Below are 21,645 nucleotides of genomic sequence, written 5' to 3' on the forward strand. Positions count from 1 at the left end.
TTAAGAAATAATTAACAGTGATATTGTTGGATATTTATTTTGTAATGTCTGTGTATCTGTGATGGCTGAGTATGCATAGTCTTTAAACCTCTGTTGATATTTAAATAAAAGAAAAATCCTGATCAGCTACACTGTACAACAAAGTGTTTGATTACGTAGTGTTTTCCTAGTATAGCAGCAGCTCTTCCTCAAACTGTAAAAGCAATTGCTGTTGGTCCCAGAATTGTGTGTAGTCGTTTGCCCTGTCACTCACAGAGAGCGGCGGAAAATAAAGGAAATACAAGGACTGTAATTACATTCTGGGCTCAAGTTCAACTGGCACATCTTAGCTTTCCTGGAACAAATATGGTTGAACTCTGTTAATATCATAAAAGTTTTGATGTTTGTGCGAAACTACTTTTCTGGTTTTGACTTAATTGATGTTTTTTTTTTTGTTTGTTTGTTGTCGTCGTCGTTGTTGTTGTTCCTGTTGTTGTTCTTGACGGTGTTGGTTTTGTTTTTGACGACACTTGCTAAAATGTGTTTCCAGTTAGATAGGGGCTGTAAACACACACTTAGAAGAAAATTGTTAATTTGGGAATGGCTAAGTCCTAAGACTTTTTAAAAGCATACACCCTTGTAGCCTTATTGTTGTTTTCTATTTTAAACGCACAAAGTGCCACTAACTGTTCCTTTCTTCAGCGATTTCCATTCTACAATGATATACCCTCCTGCCACTTGTGAGTGGTATAGTTGATTAGTGATTGTTACAATTGCCTTTTTTTCTTGCCACGATGGCCATAAAGACAGTATATAACTTCTGTAAAAATAAAAAATAAAAAAATGAAAGTATATATATATATATACATATATTTTTCCAGTGTAATTGTTAAATTGAATCTTTCTCTTTAGTAGCTTATCAGAAGAGATTTATCTGTTCAAATAGGACTTTATGAACTGTATTCTTTAAAGTGGTGAACCCTAATCCTTATAGCTTTTCATCTTGATAGTAAGACCTTTTTGACTGTGGTTTTAGGATATTACAGAAAAGACTTGGACATTGAGGTTTCTAAAGTATCAACTGTCTCGGTTGTGTTTTCTAGCATATCTGACCACTAATTTGTTGAGCTCCCATTAGCTGTTGAGTAGAGTCTGTAGCTCATCGTTCAGCTGTAGTTTCACCGCACAGAGACACAGTCAAATTCTTTCCAAACACATCAGTAATGAAAAACATTTTGAGAATTGTTTTATGCTGCAAACATTGCAGAGCTTTGAATTAAAGCAGTTTTTTTTTATAAACATGATTTGGGACCATATGCTTAATTCCCCAGAACAGAGGACGCAGATATAGATTTAATGACTGGAATTGAGCATTAACATGCAACATATCGGGAGCTAACAGACTGTTGAAAATCTCCACATTAGAATGGTGATATGTATATATGAATACCATTAAGGTTTATTCATTTGATAGTATGGCAACAATGGGCAGGACTGCAGCACCGAAGACAAATCTTTTTTTGGAGAATCTTTTTCTGTGAAATCTTTTGGAAGTGTCAAAGTGATCCTTCATATGTAATTTACAATGCTGTAAGAAACCCGAGCCCTCTAGTCTCAATTATATAACAAACAATAATGCAATATTGGTAACGATGACCTTGTGCAGACAGAGTATTGTTACACATAATGGCCACCATGAATCACAGTGATATGCACCAAATAAGTTGTTTTGTAGGCTAAGATGATGTTTTAAACCTGCTGTTATTTATTCGTTAGGGTTACATTTCACTTCTGTTGTTGAGGGCACTGTTATATTTTCTTAATGTTGAGGTTTTTGTTTCTAAAATAATGTTTCAAAGCAGATACAATGACTGCTCCAAAGTACCATGAAAATCTCCATTTAGACGCTGTATGCAAGCTGTTGACACTGAATGTTGCTTTTCATAATTGGAAGAATACAAATTTACAGATGAGCACTGAAGGCAAAGGATGAAGAGAATTTATACTGACCTGCTTTTAACTAGTGCAAAATCTTGAATATATACAGTAATGATAAAAGAGACTGAAACGTCAGTTTTGGTTGACGGAGACCCCAAAGGGATGATGCCCTTTGTGAATTCCATTAGAGGTCAACTGGAAATCTAAGCACCCTTTTGAATTTAATGAAATACCTACTTTTAACCACTAATATCATCACAATTGCAGAAATGTTCTTGAGGCTACCACAGGGAATTTGTCTCCTCTAAACTGCTCTCATACAATCCATATGTGGTGTGTCTGTGTGAAGTACAGTTTGATCAAACTGGTCACTGTACATTTCTTTTATTGTGGGACAGTAAAACCTGATCAAAACCAATTCCACAATGATTGCGGCTCAACGAAAGCTTAAAAACTGCAAATTCTTACTTTCACAGAATATGTTCATGCAAAGGATTCATACATTTATTTTTGCTAAAACACGACATGCCAAACATTTGCTGGTAGACATAAAAGCACTCAAAAAGTTCTGCATTCCAATACACACTTCCTTGCTTTGTTCACATTTGTATTATTATTATTAAATTAACACATTTTCCTTTACTATTACACAACAGAGATATCTGTGTGTTTGAGTATGTGTGAGTGCATGTGTGTTTTAAATGTGCAGTAGAATCCATTTCTGGTTGGTTAAATTGCATTCCCAACAGGGATGCGGAACACAATGCATAGCTATTCTCTTTGATCATAAGGATAAAGACCAGTGACAAATGTATATTGATTAATCAAAGAAATCAAGTCGTTTGCTGAATTTGACCAATCTATGGAATCCTGTATGTCATGTATCTCAAGTTTGGTGATGGCCTCTGCTTTACAATTGCATACAAGCTTCAGTGACAATAGCTTCGAATGAATTAGCTCAGCATAACTTAAGAAACAAAACAATGTTGTTGTTTTTGTTCCTTTTAGTTTTATTTGGTTATTATTTTGCACATTACACTGTTTACTAAGTTCTACTCAGCTGGTTTAAAGTAATTAAAAATAGTTTGCAATATAAACTTTTCTGTACATACTTATTTTCTTATAGTAAGAGTTTTTGCATGTAGTTTCTGATTGGTACCATTACTGATAAAACCTTGAGTACCAGTCCATTTGTGTAACAGGATGGTCATTCAAATCTTGATGAATAAAGTGACCCTAATAGGATACAAAGACAAAAAATACAAGAGGGCAGTTTTTTAGTTTGTATCTGTTTGTCACTGGAACTATGGCTTTGTAGCTACATGTACATGGTGTCAATGAAGCTGAGGCTGTGTAGTTACCGTCCGTGTAACAGTGTGTCCGAATTCAAGTCTTGACCTTTGCCAAGTAACCGCCATCTAATTGTAAGAACTATGCTTATTTGCTCAGTTACTATCATGTAATTACATGGCTACTTACACCATGAAATCTGCAATGTTCTCCGTCAATTGTAAAATGTTCGAGTTTCAAAATCAGCCCCCAAAAATGTGTAGTCTTTCTGTTTCATAAGACCAATGACATTCACCACTGGTTCCATAAGTCTACAGAGAGTTTCTCTTTTTTCCCGACCTTATCTCTTCATGTAATCAGTTGGTCTACATTCTGATTCCAGAACTTTAGCCCACTGAAAATTCTAAGTAACCTATGAAATCTACAACAGTGACCAGTTGTGAATATCACTGGATTAGCTAAATATACTTCTCATCCGTCTATACTGGGCCCTCTCTTCTATTAAACAGATGTGTTTTTGTGTGTGTGGGGGCGGGGGGAGGGTTCTTCACATGGATGTTTTATTCTGTTAACCATGAAATCACCCAAATCTAATGTCCAAAGCTCACGCTGAAAATGTTGAGCCTAAAAGCAGTCTGTGTGGTCGCTAGAGAGTGTGACGTTGCCAGACAGGTTGGCTTGTGCGATTCTGTAAGATGACAGGCAGGAGATTGGGCACTGGGATTGCCTACACTTGAAAAAACTGACATTTCCCTTAAATTGGTAACACCGACATTAAACGTTATATCTAAATTATTCAAATGAGAAAGGCATGTGTGGTAGAATGGTACTTTCTATTAAGCTAATATAACCAAAATTCCCTAGTAGGTACTGTAGCTTAAAACTGTGTAATTTTATCATTTGTGCCTTTCTCACACCATTAATTGCAGGAAAGGTATGTTTACATTTGTGAACTGGGTTCAAATCTAGCTCAGGATGTTGTGAGTGAAAATAAGACCCTTTCGGGGGAATGAAAATGAAATTAAATGAAAAGTGTTACTGCTAGGCGTGCAAAGAATTCATATCAGTTGCTTTGGTGACACTTTCATCAAATTTCTGAGAAAAAAATAAATGAAACTGTGATTTGATAAAAAATGATTCAGGTACCAAACTGCATTAATAGTTAAATTATTTTAGAAGGAATAAATGATTAAACAAATACAAGATAATGCACAAGTTCAGGGCATTATTTTAAAATGAGTGGAATACTCTGTACAAATTTGTATTAAAGGACAGTGTTATTGTTGTTGTTAAAAAATACAAACAAAAAAGAGAGAGAGAATCTCTTCTACATACCGTATGTGTAATAAACTACACAGCCAGGGCTTGCTCTGCCACCATATTTTTACAGAGAAGAAATATTTTTTACTGGTGACTTTTTAGGTAACGATGATAAGCCTTCAAAATGAAAAAGGTACTTCCAAAAATATTAGTACTTCCGCAATGTTAAAACACTGGTTTTGTAGAAGTGGTGTTCTTTTCGTACCATTTTCTAAAGCAGGTCAAGCCCTGACTGTATTTGTTCAGTCTCTTGTTTTTGAAGTGAGCACTGTAGATCCACGCGGTTTGTGACGTAATGTCTGTGAATCTGTGTATATGTATCAGTGTTATAAACATGGAAGCTGATGTTGGTTATTTGTTGGAGTATGATCCATTTTACTGTTACCTATGGAAAATAATAATAAAAAAATGAACCAATATCATTAATACTTGCCTTATTTTTTGTAAACATATGTTTATACTTTAAATAGTTTCTGTTTCTGTTATATACAGTTTATGCTCTCAAATGATCACCACTACCTGCACATTGTTGTTTGACACACACACAAAAGAAACATCATTTGTTTTAATTCTCCTTTTACAAACCTGAAGATATTTTGTAAGTCAGGATATTGTTTTAGCAACACAATTATTTTGGTAATCTTATGTAAAACTATTTTCTACATCACCCAACACATTTCATAAGAATGCATATATATTCAGAGAGAGACAGAGAAAGAAAGAGAGGGAGAGAGAGAGCTGCTAAAAAAAACATTAGATGTTTTCTATGTGAAATGTGATCTGTTGTCAGAAATGTATGCCATTATGAATTATGTATACAGCATTCACTATTTAAAGAATGTAAAATCGTTTTAAACTAAATGTAGAAATGTGACCGTGGCTAACTGGATTAGCATGTAGTGTGTCTTCTGGGTTGAGAATGCTAATGTCGTGGCAGCAGTTGAAAACATTCGGAAATCAAGAGGGTCTTTGAAAAAGGCAATCAATGACAGCCCATCTATATATTAACAAAAAAAATCTAAACTAAATCCCTGCAACCAAACCGTCAGTAACAAATTGGATGATGCTTATTACTCCATTTTCCTTGCACTGACTGCCTCATTTATAAACATGAATGTCGACAGCAAAGAATGCTTTGGCAACCCTTAATATTGCTTAAGCCATTTTTCTAAAGCCAGCACTTGGCTCTTTTTATAAGTTATCAAAACCTTACAGTGATGACAGAGGGGAAAAATGCTTCAAAAGACACTCAGTGGCTCCAAACAAATATTATTTAGCTCCTTGTAATTAATCCAAGATACCATTTGCATTTAAAAGTTCGGGTTAACAACAAAGAAGAGCCTTATGTATGATTAGAACGTAGACGATTTGTATTTTTCCCCAAATAAAAATAAGTTTAAAAAAATGAAAGAGCATGATCTTTTGTGACACAACAGGATGATGATATTAAAAAATGATATGCTTAAGTGAGGATTTTTTATTTTTTTCGCAGTGTATGGGGGAGGAAATCAAAAAATATATAATCCATGCAAATAACAGACAATATTCAAAAGTTGCCCTTTTGATTAAATAAAAGTTGGTTAAAACGGTAATGTATTCATCAGCTGGGGGGTGACAGATGGGAGCTGAGTCTTTCATGAAAAAAGCTTCTCACAGCGGGACCTCTGGCTTCCAGACTCATCACTAATCTCCTAATGTACACATCTGTTTATGAACAGTAAGTAAGTGGAAAGCCTCTGCAACCCAACTTTTAAATGCGCTCGAGTTGTGTACAAGCTGAGGCGGTGACTTCAAAGAAAAGGGATATTTTATTATTACATAAACAAAAAAAAACAAAAAAAAAATCCCGGCACGCATTAACGGTGTTAGTCCTGATATCATTTTCCTGTTCTTTTTTTTTTTTTTTTTGCATTAGTAGCAGAATTATTACTGTTATCATGACAAAGACAGCTCTTGGTAAAATAAAAATAATATTCTGGGCCTGGCTTGTGGGAGTTATGGCTGAAGTTTGAAGTTATTGCGGCACAATACAGCTAGCGCTCACCACACTGTTGTCACTCCTCTTTGTTAAAGGCCTTCCCTTTTGTTCCTGGCATTTCTAATGTCTTTGAAAACCCCAAACACAGTCACCATAGAGGAAAATTGAAGTGAACTTTGTGGACAGATTTCTACAAATAAAGTTGTGAGTGTCTGCCCAATGAGCAAATCAAATAAAGGACAAAGACATTGAACTATATACTACTAACAATACATCAATACAATTATTATACTTTCAATTACAATACACCCATATATACTTTTTTCAGTTTACTTCTGCAATACACAGTCTTTTAATTAAATAATCTGTTTTTAAATTTGTCTAATATTAGCATGGGGTGTTATTGACAGCAAAGCTAATTGATTGTTTTCCATAGCTGATTTCTTTGTCCTGCATTTGTTTAAACTGCAGAAAATAAATGTTACGTGCTGACACCTGGTGGATTGATAAGGTAAGTGTTCTTATTATAAATAAAGTCTGCTTCTTATTTATTTTAATGATTTATTATTTATTAAGACAAAAATAGTCCTCTGTTTTAGGATCTTAATAAATCATTTTGTATCTAGTTTGCAACATATACTTGAGTTTATAGTAATTTTAAAAGAAACAAACATCTTTTGGGGTTAAAATGTATACAATATTCTGAATTAACAGAATCAAGTATAGCCTCCTTTTTATCGCTTCACAAGACCCCTGTAAAGAGGTAAATACCCAGGATAGCATATATAGGGAATGAGCCAAGATTACTCATAGTACTGATAATCTAAAGATGATTTATATAATCCATAAAACATATTTAAAGGGCAAGAACCTTAATTTCCTCTTCTTTGTTGACACAGGAACTCATTTGGAAACCATTTGAGATTTCTTGAGTTCTTGGTTCCTTTTGGCATCTTAAACATAATTTTACATTGAATTTCTTGATAGATGTATAATAATTAGATTGTTTTGTATTGTTGTTCGTCATTAAAATGCTCCACACATATTCTAGATATATGATGGTAAATAAGGAACAAAATAAGTAATTAGTGGCTTCCTTGTCACCCAAAGCACAGTATCAATTATATTAAGAAGAATAAACTATCAATCCAATTTTGAGAAGGCAATTTTGAGTAAGGTTTTTATGCTGATTAGTTATTATTAGGTGTTGTTGCAAATACAAAAGAGTAGATTTTATTATGTTGCTACATATTTAATTAAGTTACTAAATACAAAAACTCATTCTTATTAAAAAGCATTCCATTTAAATTCTGTATTTGACTGGAGTCTCTGACCTTGTTAGATGAACTCTCCATATCTGAGGAAATTAATGATGAGCCGTCTCTTATAAAACCTTTCGTGGTGCACATCCAGCAAATTCTTAATAATTGATTCAATATTGACCTGATAAAAGCCTTGCAGGAAATACAATTATTATCATTATACAATTGTGAAACTGGTTTCTTTTTTGTCATTTTTGTCAAAACTGATCACATACCTTGCTTAACAGAAATTAAACACCAGCTTTGAAAAGCTGCCTTGGAAGACTGGAATCTTTTTTTGATTTAGATCAGTGGTGGCAAGTAATTATCACTGTTTGTGTGTGTGTGTGTGTGTGTGTCTTTAACGTAACACCACTTGACTAGTGTTCATTATAAAAAAAGTCACATTAAATATAGACTGTGATGTCTTAAGAACAGTTATTAATTCACAGCTGTGTGACAATGAAAACAAAATAAAGTTGAAGATCTCAAAGGACCATCTGTTTCTGTGATGTAAGTTCCCATTATCGTGCCTTGAACAATTATTAACATTCCCTCTAGGTCATCAAAGGATGTTTGAAAAGTAAAGCACATATTGCTTTCCTCTCCTCTGATCTGTCAAGGTTTCAACACACTGTTCAACGTTACAAAACAATGTAGCTGTCAGTTGTATATCCATAACGGCGTATCTCTTTGGTATTACATAGCAAAAGTGTCTGCCTGCTCCTGTGGGTGGGAACAACTTTTATTTAGGATATATTACCAAAGCATTCTTCCACAGGTGAAATAAAGAACATGCTTTAACAGAATCTGATGCATGTTTGAAGACAGCACTTGCAAGTACTTGTGTTTAAGACTTCCTCTCACAATAAAATAGAACGAAAATAATAATATTAATGATAATCATCATCATCATCATAAAAGCTTCCTTTTGGCCTTAGAATTGTCATATTTTTGCATCTTTCCAAACTGCTGGCTTACTTCAAGGATACAATAAATGTCAAGATTAGGTAGGCAGCCCTGTCTTAAACTGGCTAACAATCAGAATACTTCTCAGGATTGCCACAATATCAGAAACACAGTTATGAGACAAGAAAAAGGGCTGCAAAAGCAGTGCAAAACCAGTGAGGAAGAGTGTGTATAATAACATGCTTAAAGTGAATTACTAACAAAAGAATTGGAATTATATTGTGCATCATTCAAAGCGTATGCACTGCCCAATTACCTCACATCACTCAAGCTGTGTAGGGAGAGGCTCATGAGCGCAGTGCACGGCGCCCCGTCTGCAGCCCACATTTGCAGTGTTTGTGTGCGTGACGTCAGAGAGTCAGCTGACCAATGTTTACATCCCGCACTGAGCTGGCTCTGAACGTGTCTGCACGAAAGCTTGGAGGAAAACAAAAAAAACTCACAAACACAGAGAAAACCAAACAGACGACGAGACTGCAGCTGAAACCAAGAAAGCATCTCCCCAACCGCGCCGAAGCCGACCTCGGTGACAGCGGCCGAGCATTTGCAGAGCTCCGCCGTGGGGAGAGACTTCTTTGTTCGCGGCTGCTGTCGTGCACTTTTTTTTTTTTTTTTGGTATTGTTGTCCAGTGCAGCTGTTCCCGCTGTCGCACACCAGACCCAGGTGAGGAAAAAACCACCCGTTTATGCTTTTAATGCACACAACGACGCCTTCACCGCCGGTATTTAGACGCATCATCATCCGTTCAACAGATCAGAACAGAGCATCGTGCGCAGCGAAGGCCACCCGACGCCCGGCGGCTGCGCGGGGTTGCGGGCCGCGGAAGAGCCCCACCGCGCATTTGCACCATTTGCACCATTTGCACACCTCCATCTCGCATCTGCAGCCCGCCTGGCGATCGCAAATAACACATCCACAACCCTGTTTCTGTGCAGGAAGTCGGGTTTAGATCCACTCGTGCAGTTGTGCAAAGTGTTGCAGCACCACCTCTCGGAAAAACAAGTGTACGAGCGTGATTTAGGAGCAGGCCATCTTTGAGCCTGACATTTTGGATACATAAGTATCTATAAATGAAGCGTAACACTCACAAATAACGTCGTCTTCTTTCTTTTGCGCCGTGTTTGAGATGTGGGGGGGGGTGTGACAGCAATGCAATACCTCTGTGCTGCTTTCAGAGGTCCAACACAGATTTGATCAGCAGCCTGCATGGCTCCATTTCCTTTTAACCGGTGTGTTTAGGATAGGGATTCAGCCTCTCATGTCAAGGCTTTTGTTGCCAACATTAGATTTGCCAGATGCTGTATTGATGCTCTTTCTAAACACAGGGTAGGAGCCTTCAGATACACCTGAGTTGCAGTTTTTCTATGCAGACACAGTATCACAGAAAAGTAATGCATTCTTAGAAGTCAAACTTAACTGTGTTGTTACTCCACCACACAGCTCTCACCTCCAGATTGCATTTTGTCACAGGTAGTCATTGTTCTAGACCAGATGAGATCCCCGCTTTGTTTTTTCTGTTCTTTACTGTAATTTACCACCAGTGTTATTGTCTTCAGTATGGTCTATGGAGGAATGACAATACAGCACAGTAAACAATCTGATTTACTTTTAAAGACTGGTAGCTGAACGCAGATTAAAAGAAAAGAAAACCGCATCACAGACTAGAACCTGCATCGTTTTGGGACCAATCAGCATATTTCGCTCTGCCACCCAAGGCACAAATGTTGTCTTTGTGTATTGGAGAGTGAAAGAAATGCTTACAGCTGCAAATTGAATTGGAGGGGGTTGAGTGTGTGTGTGTGTGGGGTGGGGGGGTGACCCAAAAACAGCTATCTGCACTTGAATTGGGACAGATATTAGTGCATGCATGATGGCGAAACAGAATTTGTGCATTTTATTTTTAAAACTCTCATCTGCAAGGTGAATTGAAAAGGCATGCTGCTGTGAGCATTTGATGTAATTCGTGTAAATGGAATTTAATTAAAATACTGCAAAGTGTTCTAGTACTGCAATGGGCATTTTGTCTTATTGGTTGGACTCTCAATTCCTTAAGAAGGCGTTTCTCTGTTGTTGTTGTTTTTTTTTTTGCTAGGGTGTTAACTGACAGCACCATGATCAATGAGGCTGTTCATGTCCATAGATAGTTCAAAACAAAATGGATTTGCAATATGTTCCCCAGAAACAAACAGTGTTGTGATATTCAAAAGAGAAAGGTGGGGGAAAAAACCCAACCTCGAGATTTTTTGCAGAATCAAAGTATTTGTAAACAGAAAGGTCAGCACAATTAAATGTCCTCGGGCTGACTTTTGTTCCCCCAGATATTCTTACCAGGTGAACAATTTGCAGAGTTAGTGTTTCTCGTTGATGTGACGGCTAGCAAATCAAACCCATAAAAGGGCACATTTTTAATAAATGTCCTATAATATTAACTTGATGTCGTGGCCTGGCACGCTAATACAGCTTGAAACAGTTATGGTATGAGAAGTAGTCAACATTTTAAAGGTGTTTAGCATGTCATGTTAAATGCTACCTTAATGAAGAAGACTATATAAAATGTGTGTAATTTTCATTTTCATGTTTTTGAAATTGCCCTGGAAAATGCTAATTGTATTGGTAATAAATTTCTAATATACACTCACCTAAAGGATTATTAGGAACACCTGTTCAATTTCTCATTAATGCAATTATCTAACCAACCAATCACATGGCAGTTGCTTCAATGCATTTAGGGGTGTGGTCCTGGTCAAGACAATCTCCTGAACTCCAAACTGAATGTCTGAATGGGAAAGAAAGGTGATTTAAGCAATTTTGAGCGTGGCATGGTTGTTGGTGCCAGACAGGCCGGTCTGAGTATTTCACAATCTGTTCAGTTACTGGGATTTTCACGCACAACCATTTCTAGGGTTTACAAAGAATGGTGTGAAAAGGGAAAAACATCCAGTATGCGGCAGTCCTGTGGGGGCGAAAATGCCTTGTTGATGCTAGAGGTCAGAGGAGAATGGGCCGACTGATTCAAGCTGATAGAAGAGCAACTTTGACTGAAATAACCACTCGTTACAACCGAGGTATGCAGCAAAGCATTTGTGAAGCCACAACACGTACAACCTTGAGGCGGATGGGCTACAACAGCAGAAGACCCCACCGGGTACCACTCATCTCCACTACAAATAGGAAAAAGAGGCTACAATTTGCACAAGCTCACCAAAATTGGACAGTTGAAGACTGGAAAAATGTTGCCTGGTCTGATGAGTCTCGATTTCTGTTGAGACATTCAGATGGTAGAGTCAGAATTTGGCGTAAACAGAATGAGAACATGGATCCATCATGCCTTGTTACCACTGTGCAGGCTGGTGGTGGAGGTGTAATGGTGTGGGGGATGTTTTCTTGGCCCCTTAGTGCCAATTGGGCATCGTTTAAATGCCACGGCCTACCTGAGCATTGTTTCTGACCATGTCCATCCCTTTATGACCACCATGTACCCATCCTCTGATGGCTACTTCCAGCAGGATAATGCACCATGTCACAAAGGTCGAATCATTTCAAATTGGTTTCTTGAACATGACAATGAGTTCACTGTACTAAACTGGCCCCCACAGTCACCAGATCTCAACCCAATAGAGCATCTTTGGGATGTGGTGGAACGGGAGCTTCGTGCCCTGGATGTGCATCCCACAAATCTCCATCAACTGCAAGATGCTATCCTATCAATATGGGCCAACATTTCTAAAGAATGCTTTCAGCACCTTGTTGAATCAATGCCACGTAGAATTAAGGCAGTTCTGAAGGCAAAAGGGGGTCAAACACAGTATTAGTATGGTGTTCCTAATAATCCTTTAGGTGAGTGTAGTTCTTAGAGGGAGTGCACTTATAATTATAATAACAAGTCAGAATTATACTATATTATAAAATACTTCACTTTCCAACAAACTTCAGTTATGAAGCTGCATCAGACCCCAGAATGAAGAATATACTACAACAAACAGACTCTTAAAAACTTTTTTTCTAAATCAGATAACCTTTCCCCCCCATATGTTTACTGAGACTCAAACTATGTTTTGTAGGAAGGTGAGGTTTGACAGTGTGTTGGATCAAAATGAATGGTATCAGCTAGCTTGTTTATATATATAAAAACAGTATATGTCTGACTAGATATTTTTTAAATACAGCTCTTTTGTGAAATGATGTGCTTTTGTTGCATTATGAGAAATTGTGAAAAAAAAGCTGATGTTTTTATCTTGGTCGGCTGTAGTCAGTGTATTTCCTGAGCAGCATTATGAGAAATTGTTGTAGGCCTACATGTTTACATATCGGCAGATTAGCGTTGATAGCATTAATAGGCAGAAGCGCAGTATTCAGTCATATGTTATTCAGCGTGTAACACTTTCACAAAAGTAATGCTTCGCTTCAGCTGTATTAAAATATGAATGCAAACCACAGGTTTGGATGGAGAGCAAAAACAGTATAATATATTGATATAATCTTCACAATGTTAAAACAACAAACAAATCAAATGCAAGTCAGAACTGTGAAGTAGGCTGACAATGAAGTTTTGGCTTAAGTTGCCAAATAATGTAAGCCTTACAAATGGCTCAGTTTATAAATCTGGTTGTTTCAATGTCAAACCTGTAAGACATTTTTGTATTTGGTGTGTTTTGACGTGTCTTTGTCCTTCTAAATCTTCTAATCAAAATGGCATCCATCAAGACCTTTTCCAGCTTACTTTTTCTTGCCAGAACTTACTTGGCTCCTCAGGTGCAGTTTTAAAGGTGCTCATCTTCTGGTTCCCCCGCAGTGCCGTGCCTGCATCCTGATAGGCCGAGCTCAACGAGTTGAAGATGGGCGGAGCAGTGAGCGCCGGGGAGGACAACGACGAGTTAATCGACAACCTGAAGGAGGCCCATTACATCCGCTCTGAGCTGGTGGAGCAGGCCTTCAGGGCCATCGACCGCGCTGACTATTACCTGGAGGAGTTCAGGGACAATGCCTATAAGGACCTGGCATGGAGGCACGGGAATATCCACCTCTCCGCTCCGTGCATCTACTCCGAGGTCATGGAAGCCTTGGACCTGCAACCGGGCCTGTCCTTCCTCAATCTGGGCAGCGGGACGGGATACCTCAGCACCATGGTTGGCCTGATACTAGGTACGAGCCTTTTTAGTGTATTTGCCCTAAACTTAAACTTGTGTGCCCTAGCAGTAACACAGAGTTGGTTTAAGAAAGCCGGACACATGGCTGATTGGGTACTGTTTAGATTTAGACTTCCCATAGATGGATTTGAATTTGAATCACTTTAAAATTGCGGTTGAATGTGTAGAAGGGTCTGTGTGATGTTAGAATTCCAACGATGTGGCATTTCTCATGTGTTACGTCATTTTAGTCAAGTTCCCTCTCTTTATTTCCATATAAGGCCCATTTGGAGTAAATCACGGGGTGGAGCTACATGCAGACGTGATTGAGTATGCCTATCAGAAGCTGGATTTTTTCATCAAAACTAGTGACAGCTTTGATAAGTAAGACTTTTTTTTCTCTCTCTCTCCCTCAATTCTGTTTTAAGACTTTGCTTATATAATAAACAACATTATCTCTCAAAATTGCAAATAAAAACAAATGACAAAAATGTAAATGACAATTGTTTGCCTGTACTGGTAATCGACTCAAGTTCATTTTCTGCAATTGGTGGGATAAATATTCCATCTGGAGACATTGAATATCCCAACAAAACATGTAATCTAGGCATCTCAAATTATTATTAATTCACTTTTTTTGTGTGATGTTGGTTATTCAGTGTGCAGTATTATAAGTTGGGGGGGGGAGGCTGTTGAACAGCATGCTACACAGGAGCGTTTTTATGCTAATACAGATCTTGTTTGGGAATACAACAATTACTTCCTGCTTGAAAGAGCATGCCTTTCCTTTAAGGGTACTGAACAGATTACATTAAATAAGGAACACTGCCGTGGACTAGGTGAAAATAGCATTCCTTGACATTTTCGCTTGTGAGGATTCAGTGACCCATTAGGACTGTGCGCCAGTTTGTAACAAAAATTAGTGTAATTATCTGAAGCGTCAGTCAAGTCCAAAGATCGGGCAGTCTGCTCAATAAGATTTAAAACCCCATTTCCGACGTACGCCGCAAATAAACAGCTTTTTCCTTTCCCTGTGAACTTGTGTGCCGACGCTCTCCTGCTCAAGGCAGAACGGTGCCAGTATGTGTTGAGGGAGAGCCCGCATTGGGGGAGTGTTGCTTGTAGCTTTCCAGTCTCCACTTCACTTTATAATGAAAGCTTAAGCCTCCTGTGTAAATAAACTGTTTATGAAATCTGCTGTCACGTTGTGTTAACATAATCGTTCACAGCCACAGAGACAATGACCCGATAAAGCAACGATTAGAGGAGTAACATCTTTAATATATGACATTGTAAAAATTTCTACGGTGGAATATTCTGATGCGTATGCCATTTAAATTGTGTTTAAAGCCAGTTTAATGTACAGCACTAAAGACTTAGTGTCGTGCAGAATAGTGAAGGTTTATGTCATAGCTTTTCTTCTAATACAGTCTTTTAAAAATCAGACCTAGTTTTGAAATAGAAGTGATGACACATTCAACGATAATAAACTTTTATTGCATTTTAGATTTGTGTGCAGCTCCTGTCTCATTCTACCTGGAAGAAACCTAACGTATGAAAGAGGTGAACAGATGTTCCCTTTAGGGTTGGCTTTTTAATTGCAGTGTACACAATAAAGAGTCATGTTTCAAGCTTTGTAATCATGCATCTAGTAGACCGTCTAGTGGATGAATTGATTAGTGGTGGCCCTTGCGGACAGTAACCATGCTTTCCACAGGTTTGAGTTCTGCGAGCCGTCGTTCGTGGTGGGGAATTGCCTCGAAATCACTCCCGAGACCCGCCAGTATGACCGGGTGTACTGCGGGGCAGGAGTGCAGAAGGAGCATGAGGACTACATGAGGAATCTGCTGAAGGTCGGAGGAATTCTGGTCTTGCCATTGGAGGAGAAGGTGAGAGGACATCTTGCTGAGGATTAGAAACTGTAACTCTTTTTGGTTGGTTGGTTGGTTTGTAATGTATCAACAGCGTATAATTATCACAGAATCCCTTAATAGCAGAGTTTGAGTAAGAGAACATAGCCTGAATATAATGAATTTGCCATTAATCTGGTGAGGAAATACAGAGGTTCACAGTTTGCTCATTTTTTAACCTTTGAAACCCATTCCACCCTCACAGCTAACCAAGATCACCCGCACCGGATACAACACATGGGAAACTAAGAAGATCATTGCGGTCTCCTTTGCCCCACTTGTACAGCCTAAGAACCGAGATAACGGAAAATCCAAAGTAGTCCCGCTCCGTAAGTATGGAGGTTCCCCTGCCTTCTTTATCGTCCGTATCTTTATGTATTACCTCTATATTTAGTGTCTGTCAGTAAATTCACAACAATGACAAGATAAATATCCCATTCCTTAAGATAGTCCTGGAATAGAACAATTAAAACCTAATCTCCAGGCTTAAACTTGGCTCTTTCCTATGCTTATCCATTCCCATCTCGTGATTAAAAACATAATGCTTAATTTAGTTAATTGTTGCTCGATGAAGTCCGCCGTTTATTTGTAAGCCTTCGCCAGGAACGATATCCATCAAGCGCCCATAACAGTCGATCTCAGCGAGTCGCAGAGCATTGTTCTCCGGGCCTCACCACGGGTTCAGAGTGCAGTCAAGGAACATGCTAATCAAAATGACAGCATGTATGCTGTATCTGCTGTTGACTCTCGGTTATAACTCGTATTTAAGTCGGTGATAATTTGTTGTCGTTTTGTGTCCATTTAAATTTGAATCAGACAAAGGTGTTGACACCCTCAAGTGAGTATCGGTGAGGCGTGTTTTAAACCGTATTCATAATAATCAGATAAATCCAGGAATGCTTCTACTTTTGATGTACAGGAGCCGAAATATATGTTCTAACCTTTTAACCGATTTAAGCGATCCTTTTCTGTGATGCGGCGATTTCTGACATGGGGTTTGTTTTCTCCTCGGTTTCGATCTGACCCGTAACGAACACAAGCAGCTATGTTCGAAGTGCGGACGCTGCAGGACCTGGCGCGCATTTCCATCCGCCACACCCTGAAGAAGATCATCAACCAAGACAAGGCGAAGAGTGGCGGCGCGGCCAAGAGCGGCCCCCGCTTCAAACGCAGGCGAGTGCACCGGCGCCGCGTGGACTCTGTCCTCTTGACCAACAAGCACGTCTTCGTGAGCCGCATGATCCCCAACCCCATGGACGACAACAACAACTGCGACGAGATAGAGGAGGAGCGGGCCGAGGAGGACGAGGACGAGGAGGAGAGGGAGCAGGGCGACCTGAAGCCCGAGCCGCCCATCAACTTGCTGAGGGAGAAAATCTTGAGCCTCCCTTTGCCCGAACCCCTTAAAATGTACTTGCTGTATTACAGGGAAAAATAGAAGAGGTTGTGTTGAAGTGGTCGCCGCCTATCAATCTAGTCTAGCTAAGCAGAAATACAAAATCTTCCCCTGTAGGCAATCCAGGGCCCAGCTAACTGTTGTCTGTCCTTTATTTTTCCAGGGGCCTATTTTTATAAAGAGCAGGAGAATTTGCTGACCGTAAAGGGGTTATTTTCTTTGGTAGACCAAAATCCTTTCCCTACACTTTCATGTTCCCAGTGTAGTTATTCTCAGAGGCCTGCATTTATGTTGTCAGTTCTGTTGTTTGGTCTCCCAAGCATTTCCTCCTCTAAGCGGCCTGTCGAAGGTGAAGGAAGCAGCCGGGTCTTCGAAGTGTAAGGGAGAGGCACAGAAGCTTCATTGTCGTTTTGAAGTCGAACGAAATCAAAGAAAGAAAGCAACGACTCCTGTGCGTGGGACCTGCTGTATTGCTCGGTATCCTGGGATATTGTAATGCCATTTCATTTCATTTGTGTTTCCAAACTATAAACTGTGTCTACATAGGGAGGTCTCTTGATCACCAGCACCAAGTATTTTAAAGAGGACCTTTCTTGTAGAATTGATAGTCTGTCTGTTAATGATGTATTACTGGTCATTAGTTTGCTAAAAAAAAAAAAAATAATAATGGCATTAATAAGGGAACAAAAGAGCAAACGTTTTCTTTTTCTTTTTTTCATTCCTCAAATTCGTTTTTAAAAACCATTAGGGTGGAGTGCTGCTTTACACAGTAGATCACAGACAAAAGAAAAAGCCCCCTGAGGTTGATCTTTAAAATAGTTTAAATTGTTCTTACTTTCTTGATATTTCTAAGCAGTGTCCAAAAGAAGAATGCTTTGAAAAGATGTCAAAAACGCAGCGACTCTCTGTGGTTTTCCTGTTGTGAAAGCAGAGGGTAAGGTGTCAACATAAGGTCATATATATTTAAACAGCTGTGTATTCAAATATTAAATATGAAGTACTGTACTTAATCACTGTACAATTTGTAGCAATATAGTCCTTTCGTGGCTAAAATAGCACATTACAGACTGGGTACGTGCAGTCCTGGTAACCAGATAGTCACAGGTTGCTATTAATCCCCAAAGGTAAGTGTCCCCACGAGGGAAGTAGGGGTCGAACCCTTATTTTGATGCATGCTGATGTATGTGACCTTGTAACAACAGTCATCGCTGAGCAAACTGCTCCTGAGACAAGTCTCCTCAGCTTCAGAATCTGGTTCACAGCTGTAGCTTCTCGACGAGTGTCTGACGAGACAGTGAGGACATGTCCTGTGTCCAACCTCATCTTGTTTAGTTAGTTTGCAGTGATGGGCGATGTAACCTAGCGCTGCCCGCTTGGTAGAGAAACAAGAAAACCTTGTTTCCAAGTGAAGCATTAGTATGCTGCCAGGGTCATTCACATTTTATCTGCTCTCCCAGTAAGTGTTTTTCTACGCTTTTTTTAATTAAGAGAAAGGTTTGGAGTTTGTGATGCATGGGTAGAGAAGAGAAGGTTACCGGGCGTAAGGGGAAGCACTGCTTTGCCCGAAATGTAGTTCCTTACCTAGAAACGACTTGATATTCAGTATATTTTTTTGTGGATAAATGGAGTGCTCCAGAGTCTCACGCCATCTTCACAATTTAAAGTGCCTCTTCAGTGTCTCAAAGAATTGCAAGTATTGGCCTTCTTTCTGAAAAGGGGGAGTACGTTGCATAACCTTTCTGTGATTAATGTCATTAAAGTCCCGTAAATGGTTTCAGAGCTTACAATCGCTTAAAAAAACAAAAACAAAATGTTTAATGGTCACCTTCAAGGGTGCCACGTGGTAAGTCGAAAGGTGATCTCACGGAAGAAAGAGAGGTTTATTCTGTGAGCTTTAAAAAATGAGGTTTTATTGATACGGATTGAAGGACTCGTAAATAATTCAGCTGTGTGTGGTAATGATGTTATGGAGATGTTCCTATGAAGTAGTTCTCTTTCTATATAGCCAGAGTTTTATCTATTGGAATTGCTCTATGTATTTATCAGTAATAAATATTGAAAAAAGAAAAGCAAAAAAAAAAAAAAAAAGTATTGAATATTTGTGTTGAAGGATATGCTTATGACTATACAGTGTGGTGTTATTTATATCTTTTGCTCTCTATATACCTTACAAAGATCGTACGGATGTGTACATTTACAATACAACAGAGAGGAGAAAAATTCTCACCCCCACAGGATACGTTACCAGCACTTTGAGTCTACAATATACCATATAACTTTATATATATATATGTGATCTCTATATTCTTTAACCTTCTGTAACTGCTTAGCATATCGGTTTGATAGATCGCTCTATGCTGGGAGCGTAAAGCAAGTGGTATCTGTCTTGTGAGATGTGTAAGTGACATTTGCTGTATCCTAATAGGTGATGTGTTTCAGAGAAGTCGTTGCCGTCTGGAGCTATCATATTAGCCCACGGAGGTGAAGAGGTCGCAGATCTTGCGCTCGGGGGTCGCAGGTTCGAGTCCCGGTTACATCCTGTTAGTGGAGTCCAAAAAGAGGAGTGCGTTTCAGATCAGCAAAGGTAAAGATGGGATTGATTTTGTTTTCTAAACAGACTGGCTAAGTAAGTGAAGACCTGCTGAGCCTAAATTAAGTCTCCTATCTTGTAGGACTATTGCAACATTTCTTTCCTCCTAGTCGGATCGTAAGACAGAAAGAGCAGCAGGGCAGACTGATTCTCTGTGATAGTAGGTCACCCTTCTGTGGACATCTTCAAGGCAAGCTTCAGTTTAATATTTCAGATTAGTTGAGGGACTTTGCACAAATTCCACGTTTGTTCAGTTCCTTGTATTTATTAGTCCTTGTATCTCCAGTACATGTGCCTACGGTCTTTCAAGGATTAATGTGGTTTAAAAATCAATACATAAATCTGCTGTGGGTAATTTTGAACGCACAAAGACGAGGAGGCCTGGACGCACTGTACTGTGTGAATTCTGGTCTCAGACTGGGCTCATCAGACGAGAAGTAAGTTTGTGAATGTATTGGAGCTCTTCAGATGTACTACCTGGAATCAGAAATGCATCATTACAGCCTGAAAACTGGAGGCTGTTGATTGGAAACCACTTTTAACACATTTTCTGGGTATTTCAATAACCATTTGCAGTGATTTTTTTTTGTGTGCTGATCTATGGAAGGTAACATTTTGAAAACCACATTTCTTTTGCAGAGCAGTTTATAATCAAATACTTTGGAGGCAGGTTAGGGTAACCAGTTTCCCTGGTCATAGAACAGCATTTCCAGTATCATTGTACTAGTTCTGAGGAATGCATATTTTATCAAAAGGCATCACGAAGCATACATAGTAAGAATTAATGATACTGATCCAGACTTCTGTGTGTTTCATTTGCAGAAAGCTTGCCTATTGACATTTTTGTTTTCATAACCCATAATGGTGATTCAAAGGTTTGTGCATTTACCATGTTTTTGTTGTTGTTCTTTCTTTCTAATTTTAGGTGAATAATTCCATATATATATTTGCATACATATAAATTAAATGTGATCTCTGATACTTGGAGGGTAGTTTAGCTGGGTAATTCTCCTTCCATTTTTGCTGTGATTCAATTTCGATGATGTGCCCTCAGAGACTCTGTAAAGCTGTATTCTCAGTGCCAAATGTACATTGCTTGAACCCTGCACTGCTTAAGGGATATTTCATGTAGAGCTTTCCTCTGATTGTAATGTATGTTTAAGGGTTTTCTAAGGTTTACATTTTTGCAATGTTAATGTTGTACTTTTTTGCACAGAAATCATGTAAGCAGGATGTTCTGATCTGAGGAAAAACATCATTGTTTTCAGTCTTGGCTGCAGTTAATAAAAATGACACCTAAATGTGCAATCAAACCCTCAGCTTTCCTTTTTTCCCCGTTTGAATGTAACATTTCACAGAACTTAAACAAATCAGGAGTTTTCACCATATTCTGCATGATTTTCAAATACAGTCAAGAAGTTTCTCTGTGCATTCATATAATGCCAGATCACCAGCAACTAGAAATTAATTCCTGATGGGGCTTGTGCAAAGAAGAAGATACATCTATTTAAGTAGAGTCCTTACTGCAGAAGCTTAAAGTATATTCAAAAGTCACTTGAAGGTATAATCTGCCCAGTCACCAAAATTGTGCCATTTCTACCCCAGCTTCTGTATTAGAGTTTGAAGCTAATGAATTTTAGCATTACCCCTTAGCTGATATCATGCATTGAGACAACTGTCACACAGAACCGATACCTGTCTGAGCATTGCACAGTCCCATATTTGCTCACTGAGGTCTGTTTTTTCATTTTGCATGGCTGCACAGTATTTATGGTTGGCCTACTTACAACTGTCAACAGCATTTGAACTCATCAAGATAGGCTACCCATGCACAGATCAAGACAATA

The 21,645-nt window shown here is 38.6% G+C and overlaps 1 protein-coding gene across 3 annotated transcripts; it reads left to right on the forward strand.

Annotated features, from left to right (window-relative positions):
- Positions 1-9,111: 9,111 nt before the first annotated feature.
- Positions 9,112-21,111, forward strand: pcmtd2b (protein-L-isoaspartate (D-aspartate) O-methyltransferase domain containing 2b). Of its 3 annotated transcripts, XR_010816590.1 has the most exons (7): positions 9,113-9,439; positions 13,569-13,918; positions 14,184-14,286; positions 15,620-15,791; positions 16,018-16,141; positions 16,853-19,792; positions 19,881-21,111. XR_010816590.1 is itself a non-coding variant. In XM_066702342.1 (6 exons), exons 2-6 carry the CDS (start codon positions 13,612-13,614, stop codon positions 17,248-17,250), a joined length of 1,101 nt encoding a protein of 366 aa, XP_066558439.1. In that variant the 5' UTR covers positions 9,112-9,439; positions 13,569-13,611; the 3' UTR covers positions 17,251-21,111. The 3 variants fall into 3 exon arrangements, 2 of the variants coding, with proteins under 2 accessions (XP_066558439.1, XP_066558438.1); XM_066702342.1 differs by having other exon boundaries at positions 9,112-9,439; positions 16,856-21,111; XM_066702341.1 differs by having other exon boundaries at positions 16,853-21,111.
- The last annotated feature ends 534 nt before the right edge of the window (positions 21,112-21,645 follow it).

This window comes from Amia ocellicauda, chromosome 4, assembly GCF_036373705.1.
Source record: "Amia ocellicauda isolate fAmiCal2 chromosome 4, fAmiCal2.hap1, whole genome shotgun sequence".
NCBI lineage: Eukaryota > Metazoa > Chordata > Actinopteri > Amiiformes > Amiidae > Amia > Amia ocellicauda.